The sequence below is a fragment of the Tauraco erythrolophus genome, chromosome 20 (genome assembly GCF_009769465.1).
Source record: "Tauraco erythrolophus isolate bTauEry1 chromosome 20, bTauEry1.pri, whole genome shotgun sequence".
NCBI classification, from domain to species: domain Eukaryota; kingdom Metazoa; phylum Chordata; class Aves; order Musophagiformes; family Musophagidae; genus Tauraco; species Tauraco erythrolophus.
Genome location: NC_141484.1, coordinates 7,494,280 through 7,502,793, shown reverse-complemented (window position 1 = coordinate 7,502,793; position 8,514 = coordinate 7,494,280). Strand labels below are relative to the sequence as shown.

The 8,514-nt window shown below is 53.0% G+C and overlaps 2 protein-coding genes across 3 annotated transcripts; one reads left to right on the top strand and one right to left on the bottom strand.

Annotated features, from left to right (window-relative positions):
* The first annotated feature begins 2 nt into the window (after positions 1-2).
* MIF4GD (MIF4G domain containing) lies at positions 3-4,294 on the top strand. 2 transcript variants are annotated; one of them, XM_086624214.1, is made up of 5 exons: positions 3-84; positions 830-939; positions 1,256-1,411; positions 2,134-2,226; positions 3,316-4,294. In XM_086624214.1, the coding sequence occupies exons 1-5, from the start codon at positions 3-5 to the stop codon at positions 3,541-3,543; spliced, it is 669 nt and encodes a 222-aa protein (XP_086480340.1). In that variant the 3' UTR covers positions 3,544-4,294. The 2 variants fall into 2 exon arrangements, with proteins under 2 accessions (XP_086480340.1, XP_086480342.1); XM_086624216.1 differs by lacking the exon at positions 1,256-1,411.
* Positions 4,295-4,979: 685 nt separating this feature from the next.
* MRPS7 (mitochondrial ribosomal protein S7) lies at positions 4,980-8,426 on the bottom strand. Its single transcript, XM_086624064.1, has 5 exons — positions 8,371-8,426; positions 7,542-7,733; positions 7,178-7,241; positions 6,099-6,266; positions 4,980-5,281 (listed from the first exon to the last, which is right to left on the bottom strand). Exons 1-5 carry the CDS (start codon positions 8,424-8,426, stop codon positions 5,060-5,062), a joined length of 702 nt encoding a protein of 233 aa, XP_086480190.1. The 3' UTR covers positions 4,980-5,059.
* Positions 8,427-8,514: the final 88 nt, after the last annotated feature.

Below are 8,514 nucleotides of genomic sequence, written 5' to 3'. Positions count from 1 at the left end.
TCATGGGGGAAACGGGCAAAGAAGAGTATAAAATACAGTCATTCGACAGCGAGACTCAGAAGCTGCTGAAAACAGCCCTCAAAGGTCAGCAGGCATTTTACTAGCTCCTCTGCCATGCGCCGCTTGGCTGGTGTATGAGGCTGGATGCTTGGACCCCAATAAGGAGCACCAGTTGCTAACTGGAGAAAAGCTGTTTCATAAACGCTGTTCATCCGTGGCTGGGTGCCATTGGTACCTGCCTCTTGTCCCCTCTCCCCTTCTCCCCAACGCTTACTGGTGCAGCTGTTCAAACTCAGCTCCTGGTTCTCATCCTCATGGTTTTCTCTGATTTCAGGGTACCCTCCTCTCCTGCTCTAACCCAGCATCTCTCCCCAGATTTGGCCTCTCACCCCTCTCCAGTGCCTAGTTCCTGCTCTCTGCCCCTCCCCACTGTGGGGCCATCTCATCTTCCCAGCCCCTGGGTCTCCTGCTGACTGGTCACGTCTCTATTCAAAACCCAGCAAGAGTTTGCACGTCTGGCTCCCGCTAACCCAAATTTGAAGTAGAGATTTCAGATTCAGATCAACTTCTTGCTTCTCCATATTACCTGCTTTCCTCCATCGCTTTCCCATCGTGGTGGCTGTCTTCAGCCTGGGATGGAGATGGTATCTCCAGAGCAGCTGGTGTGCAAGAGGAGCTGTGACTCTCGATGTGGGACTGAGCATGATGTTTTGCACCATATAACACAGTTGTACCAGGCCCTGCACAGACCTTGGTTGCTTTCCAGGTACCCCAAAGCAAGCAGGGCACAAAGCATGCTGAGTCGTGACAGTATTTCTCCTCTCTGCAGACCCCAGCAACGTGGACCTGGAGAAAGTGGCCAATATTATAGTGGACCAGTCCCTCAAAGACTGTGTGTTCAGCAAGGAGGCAGGACGCATCTGCTACACCATCATCCAGGTGAGAGCTCCTCATGTGTCCGGACAGTAAAACATTTGAGCTGTGTGAGTTGTCGCTAGGCTGGGCCAGGAGAGGCTTTGCCCCAGCCCCGCGCTCTGACCCCTTGGCCAGCTTCCCTCTGCTGCTGCTTGCCCTGTGCAGTGGCAGCATCCAGACAAGCAGCCGGCGAGCACAGGCAAATAGCTGCAGCTTTCCTGCCGCTCTGGGCAATCACAGGAGGGTATCTACATGGTCCCGCATCACCCAAGTAGCAGCATCCCCCCCACCCCTCTCACATTCCCATTTCATCCCTCCATCCTGTTCTGTGGACTCGTAGGCAGAGAGCAAACAAGTCGGCCAGAGCGTCTTCCGGAGGAGCCTGCTGAACCGGCTGCAGCAGGAGTACAAGGACAGGGAGGAGCTGCGCACCCGCTCGCTCCAGGCATGGATCTGCTACGTCACCTTCATCTGCAACATCTTTGACTACTTGAGAGTAAGGAGCTGGAGCGGGAGCACCTAGGGGTGCCAGAAGGGCCTGGGTGTTCACAGACACCAGGGCAGGAGTGTCAGATGGGTGTTGCATGGAGCCCCAGGGCCGTGGCTCGGCAGTGGGGGCCAGAGCCAGTTCTCTGCACGAGGATGCTGCCGGGGCTGGTGCTACTACGAGCAGGCGAACAGGCTTGGAGAGGCAGAGCCATCTCTGGGAACAGTCACAAAGTCTGAGCTTCTTCATTTTGTACCTGGTGTTTGAAATCCTTTCATCTGCCTGCTCCCAAATGTCCCAGATCGAACTAGTTTGATTGGTATGAGGTCCTGGGGGGACCTGTGGGTGCTCACATCATTTCTAGCCCATGTGCTGATGGAGTTTGTCTTCAAGCCTTCGCTGCAGTGTGTGTGCTTGGATGCCTGCTTGGAGTAGATGTAAAAATGATGCAAGTAGAGCTGCAGGCAGGAAAAACGCTGTTGCAACTATTTCCCATGACTACCTACTTACATTTAAAAATAGATGTTTTGCATCATTTCTTCAGCTTCTCTGGCTCTTGGAGACTCGAATGTCTGGTCTCCTATGTAAATCCCACCAATAGAGTGTTTGGCAGCACAACTAAATTCTGCTCCTTTCTCCTTTGAAGAGCAGCAAGGGAACAACTATTTCAAATAGCTGCAGACTCCTCCCTTTCTGACTCCAAGCTGAGAAGGGCTCCTGCCTCCTTACAGGTAAACAACATGCCCATGATGGCTCTGGTGAACCCCGTTTACGACTGTCTGTTCCGGCTGGCACAGCCTGACAGCCTGCGGAAGGAGGAAGAGGTGAGTGCAAGGAAGAAGGCTGCTAATGCACCGGTTGTCCTGAAAGGACCAGCAAAAAGCACAGTCTAGAATCATAGAATCATAGAATGGTTAGGGCTGGAAGGGACCTTCAAAGGTCATCTAGTCCAACCCCCCTGCAAGGAACAGGGATATCTCCAACTAGATCAGGTTGCTCAGGGCCTTGTCCAACCTGGCCTTGAACGTCTCCAGGGATGGAGCATCCACCACCTCTCTGGGCAACCTGTTCCAGTGTTCTACCACTCAAACAGTCTAGGGGGGGTTGCGGTGTCCACATCCTGGTGCAGAGGAAAGCTGCCTCCCCAGTACGTGCTGGAAGGAGACCCGCTGGGCAGCAGGGTTTGCAGCCCAGAAGGAAGCAGGATGGAGGTCCTGGTCGTGACTCCCTGGCCCAGGGCAGCTTTTCTCCCTATTGCCCGAGTGTCGTCACTGGAGACCCAGCAGCCCGACGGTCCCTTGAAGCAGGAGCTGTCCAGTGTTACACAGATTCACCTCCCATCATGCAAGAAAAACCCAGACGATGACTCTTCCCTGTTTTCACAGAAACCAGCTGCTTTTCCAGCAGCCCTGGTTGCCGGACAGCTGGAAAAGCAGCTGTGACACTGACCTGCCGAGGTCCCGCAGCCGTGGGAGGTGGTGGCAGTGACCGCAGGTGTGCAGTGCCGCTCTGTGTCCCCGCAGGTCCCGGGACGTGCTGTGCAATGCTTTTGTGTAGCTGCCACTCACCCCCCGGGCCTGCGGCATCGATGCTGTGCCAGACCCCACGGGCTGGAGAAGGCTCTTCTGGAGCATTTTCCACTTTTTGTGGGTGCGTTTCTCTGGCAATTTTGTCTGAGAGACAGGGGATTTCAGGATATGCTTTTCCAGTGCTTTTGGCAGAAGAGACATTCAGCTTATCCTGTCTCCTGGATCACAGCAACTTGGGGGAAGCAGAACTATGACCTGTTAGAAATCCAGAACAGAGGGAACAGGACAAGTTGGTCCATAAGTGACTGATGAGGACCTCCACAGAGATGTGCCAAAGCTCCCCAGTCTTTTGCACTCAGCCATCTTCTTCCCTTCCTTCCGAAGGTTGACTGCTTGGTCCTACAGCTCCATCGCATCGGTGAGCAGCTGGAGAAGATGAACTCCCAGCGGATGGATGAGCTCTTCTCCCTCCTCCGAGATGGCTTCCTTCTGCAGGAGGGACTCAGCTCCCTGTCTCAGCTCCTGCTGCTGGAGATCATCGAGTTTCGGGCTGCCGACTGGAAGATGACGGACGCTGCCCAGAAATACTATTACAGTGAAGTGACGGATTAACCTCTCTGCAGCAGAGGTGGAGAGATGTCCCCAGCACTTTCACCAGCAGGCTTCATACCAAGTTGGAATTTCTTTTCACGTTAATGTTTTTCTAGCACTTCTTGTAAATAGGATTTATACTGGCTAGAGCCTCTGAGCACATAACTATCAGGCTGCAACTGGTGCTAGCCTGACTTTGGAGGTTGGAGAGGTGGGAACGGCAGGGCACGTTTAACCCAGCAAGTTCTCCCACTGATTTTGTCTAACGTAGGACTGCTGCCAGCAAAGGGCAAGGAAAGCTTCTAGCCCAAACCAGCATTTCATATGGGTGTTACGGCAAGCACAGTTTAGGCTGCAAGCATTTCGGTGCACCCGAGAGACAGCAGAGCCGTGGGAGACAGAGGGGAAATCCGAAATCCGTCACAGCTCAGGTTGTACCTGGTTCTCTGGGACAAGTCACAGGAAACACGTGGCCTCACAAACAGCTCAACCAAGCGCTATTTTCCCCAGGCTCCTGCCAGCACACGGGCTGCACCTGCATGCAACACAGCCTCCCCCACGGGTCACGAGCCACCAACACCTGCCACTGGGCAGCCTGCAGCAGGACAGGTCCCTGCACACACGCAGCTAGGACAGTTTTTATAAGTTTTATACAATAACTGTCATGTTTTTTCAGAATTTAGTGAGTTTCAACTATGGTATGTTTCTTATAAGAATGGGAGAGGAAGAAAGAAAACAAAATAGTCTATTGAAGGATCTTTTTCTAATAAAAGTTTTCCACTAACATGTGCCCTGCTTTTTCTCACCGCAGCTGCTGAGCTACGAAAAATACTTAAAGGTTGCTCCTGACTGAATCCTTAGGGCCGTGATACTCATTTTCTTCTCTGGTGTAGGGTGTCAGCGTGGCTCTACACAGCTGGAGTAGCTGGAAGGAGTAGTGTGAAATTCAAGCAACAGAGACAAATGTTTGGAATCAAGAAACCTTCCCCATAAAACTGGTTTTATTTTTTTCTGTTAAGATTCCCATCAAATCTGTGCAGACAATGTTGCTGATGACCAGAACCAAAAAATCAAAAAGGGCCTTTTATTGCCTTTTGTACCAATCATGCCAAGGCTGGTTACATTATGGAAAAAAATCCAGCTCTGCTCTTAGCTGTGCAGCCAAAAACATTGCTGATTACAGGCGCAGAGAGACTTAAAAGTCTCTTTGAAACTGGTAAGTGGAAGATTATTTTGTACAGCGTTGCTCTAAGAAAAACATCTAAGGCTTGTCTTCCCAGGGAAGTGATGATGAAATAACTGGAGCATCTGTGCAGGGGTCGGTAGCTCTTTCAGATTCCCCTTCCCCCATCCAAACAAGCACAAGGGAAGTTAACTTTGTGGGGATTGGAGGGGCCATCCCTGGCTTAGTTGAGAAGCTGTCCGGAAGGGATCTTCCACCTTTCCCTCTTCTCCCAGCTTCTCCCAGGCAGGCAGCCCTGGGGCTCTGCTCTCCAGGCGGCAGGGCTGGTGGCATCGTTTCCCGTGCACAGAGTCCCTACCACCAGCGGAAGTGGGCATAAGCCCGGTTGGCCTCTGCCATCTTATGCAGCACGTGCTTCTTCTTGATGATGGGCCCTTCATTGTTGAAGGCCTGGAGCAGCTCCTGGGAGAGCTTCTCAGGCATCAGTGTGCGACGGTTCTTGTTCTCCCTGCACTCGGTGATTAACCACTTCATGGCCAGGAAGCGCTTCCGATTGTCCTTCAGAGGGACTGGGACCTGGGAAAGGTTTAAATCGTGACAGTTACTACCCCGCAAAAGTGCAGTAACCCACTGTGCTCCAAGTCATATAGGTCCAGCTGGACACACATAGATTTACACGGTGCTGTGACTCCAGTGGCAGCATGCTGCTCTCTGCAGCAAGACCAGCTCCCAGCAGCTGACCTGTGTCATTTTACCTCCTCTGTCCATATAATATGGCCACTTCTTTCAAAATGGAAATTCTGGGTACTGCTGGCAGACACTGGCCTTTGTAAGGACTCCTGGCCTATTGGGGATCCAGATCCAGGCTGGTTTGTGCTAGCAGAAGTGGGAGATGGTCACCACTCCCCTGCACTGAATGACAGAGAAACACCTCCACATCTCATGTCTCCATCAGGCCTTGAGTGTTGCAGAGCCCACACTTAAGAGACAGGTTCTGCTTGTGTTTCAAATACTGCACTGTATCTAGTTCATCTTTTCTGCTACGCTGACCCTCGCCAGGACTGTGGGGTCTCTACCCGAGCAAGGCAATGCAGCAGAGAGGATGGGACTGCTGATTGTTTTGCTGCCCGTCACTGATCTCTGTCTCCTTGGACGTTTGCTGCGTACCCTCTTCTAATCTAGTCAGAGAAGCAGAGATGGCTGCTGATGGGAATTACCATGCTCATGGGCTGGGGTCCTGGTCTTGGACAGAGGTGCTGTTTTAATCCAGATTGCAAAATTTCCTTTCCAAGGAGAGGAAAGCTCGAGCTGAAAGAGTGGAAACCAGTTCATCTGCTTCCCTAGCTAATTTTCTTCTGACCAGATGTGCTCCCAGGCTACACTCCCCCTTCACCTGGTAGGTTTTGCCTCCTCTTGTGATGTTGCTGAGCCCAATGATGGGCTGGCAGTTTTTCAGAGCCTTGTGGAAAATGACATAAGGGTTGCATTCAATTGCCTCCTTCTCATCTTCTGGAGCTTTGTGGTACTTCTCCAGCTGCTTCCTCTTAATGGCCTCTAGAGTCTTGGGACAAAGACAAGAAAGGAGACATGCAGAGTAGATGGATTATCCCGCTCCATGCAATTACATCATTTTCACAAACACCCCATTTTCACTTGAGCCTGCAGATGGTTTTCTAGCCTGTAGACAACAGGCCAGTCAGGGATTCTCTTAAGTTTTACTTCACCCTCTTCCAGCTCTTCAGTCTCTTTATCAGACATTGCATTTGGGGTGATGAGGCTGAGCAGAACAGACCAGGGCCAGGAGCCAGGGCAGGGTAGGGACAAAGCAGAGACAGGAATACAGGTCTGTGTGCACTAAGCATCCTCCCCTCCAAAGCCTGGACTCAGGAGCCCAAACTGCATGTTTTTGCTGTCACAAGGAATCAGCAGTTGCTTGGGGAACATTTGGACAAAGTGTGTCCCCGTTTCAAGGGCTGGAACACACCAGATGGGACCACTGGCTAATATCTGTAACTGCAGGTCAGAGCAGGGGTCAAAGCTGTGTCATACAGGTGACACATTTGTGGGACATCATTGGCAAGTTATAGAGAAGACAAGGCATGAAGAGAGCTGGACAGAAGACAAGGCATGAAGAGAGCTGGACAGAAGATCTTTTGAGAAAATTGTGCTTTCAAGTGTATACTCTTGAGTTTATGCAGTACGTAAGGTCCAAGAGATAGTGAAGAGTGAAAAGACTGTTCTCTGTTGAGCCATCACCACCTGGTCTGTGAGCTGAATGGGGCTGGGGCTTATACAAAATGTACATCTGGTCAGATGAATAATGGTGAGAGTAACGTGTGTGCAGAGGTAAACGCATTATGACTGCAGAGATGACCTGAGTTCTGATGACTCCTAATTCCAGTGGGCTTGACGTCTCAGCCTTCCATTTTGCATTGTTTTAACATAATAGTGAGAAGAAACATGAGTTCTCACCTGACTCATGAGGCTTCTGGCCAGCACTTTATTACCATTCTTCATCATCATATTGGTGAATTTACTGTAAACACAAAGCCAAACATGATCTGATTTAAATTCTGATTTTATCACTCACAGAAATAACCCCCCACCTTGCGTTGTTCCCACAGTTAGGTCTGGGTGCTGCTAGATCTGCTGTAATTATCTCAAATCACTGCCAGTCAATGGACTGGCTTTGTGGGAAAAGATTAACCCGAATAAAGGGATCGTGCTGTAACGTGCAGCATAGCCAGGGAAGGCTGAGGAGCACGGCATGGCTCCCAAGCATTTTGGCTCCATGGGACCCAGCTGTAAGAGACAAGGAGATGATGCTTTCTCTGACCTGACCATAGGGTCGCTGAACACAGAGCAGGAGACACTGGGAGGAGCAGCTTTTATGGGCTGAACAGCCTTAAGCTCCAGTTCTTCCTTTTCCTCCTCAGACAGCTCCTCCCAAGGTTTCTTATACAATTCCTTGTTCACTTCTGGCTCTAAGAAACTGGGGTTGTAGCGACTCCACCTCACCTGCGTTAGCCTGAAAAGAACGAGAGGAGAAGGAAGGCTGTAAACCGCTGCACGCAACATGTCGTGACAGGGATGGGGACAGATGTGAACACATCTGGGGACGTGTTACACTTGAGAGGCACCTCTGCCTTCCTCCCCATGGCTGCTTCTCTCGCTGCAGCAGAGCCGGAGGCACAAATCAAGAAGGAAGCCCCCCGTTTTGGTGCAAAGGCCACCCGGCAATCGAGCCCCACGCCAAAGACACGGCTCCCACGGGCGGCCTCAGGCCGGCAGCGCCGAGCCCGCCCCCCTGCCCGTCCGCACGGACGGCGCACGAGCCCGGCACCGCCGGGTCCCAGGCCGCGGGTGGAATAAACGTTTTTCCGTGCTCGCGGGAGCGCGACAGGTATCTTAAACCGGGATTTTAGTCATTTTCAGCGCAGGAGGCGGCATTTGGGTGCGTTTCGGAGAGGAGCGAGGGGGGCACCGGGATCCCTGCGCCCCCCGAGCCTCGCGGGCAGCGCGCGGCGCTCGCTGCACCGAAACCCACGCGAGACCGCGGCGGCGTCACGCGCGAGGGCGGGAAACAGCCCAGCCGCGTGCGGCCCCCCGCGCTTCTCCGAGCGGCCCCGGGTGACGCGCCCGCCCGCTCCCCCGGCCCCGCTCACCGGGGCAGCCAGGCCCGCAACCGCCGGCTCAGCCCCGCCGCGCCGGGCGCCGCCATCTTCGCTGCACACGCGGGGCGGTTCTCGGGGCGGCCCCGCCCCCCGCTCGGCTCTCGCGCGGCCGGGGCGGGGCTGCGGGCTGGGCCG

What these genes read in the sequence shown, in the direction of transcription:
- MIF4GD (XM_086624214.1), top strand. Translation starts at nt 3, where the DNA reads ATGGGGGAAACGGGCAAAGAAGAGTATAAAATACAGTCATTCGACAGC. An exon ending in TCTGCTACACCATCATCCAG is followed by an intron (nt 940 to 1,255) that starts GTGAGAGCTCCT and finishes GTGGACTCGTAG; the next exon opens with GCAGAGAGCAAACAAGTCGG. An exon ending in ACATCTTTGACTACTTGAGA is followed by an intron (nt 1,412 to 2,133) that starts GTAAGGAGCTGG and finishes GCCTCCTTACAG; the next exon opens with GTAAACAACATGCCCATGAT.
- MRPS7 (XM_086624064.1), bottom strand. Translation starts at nt 8,426, where the DNA reads ATGGCGGCGCCCGGCGCGGCGGGGCTGAGCCGGCGGTTGCGGGCCTGG. An exon ending in TTCAGCGACCCTATGGTCAG is followed by an intron (nt 7,242 to 7,541) that starts GTCAGAGAAAGC and finishes TTGTGTTTACAG; the next exon opens with TAAATTCACCAATATGATGA. An exon ending in CCAGAAGCCTCATGAGTCAG is followed by an intron (nt 6,267 to 7,177) that starts GTGAGAACTCAT and finishes CTTTGTCCCAAG; the next exon opens with ACTCTAGAGGCCATTAAGAG.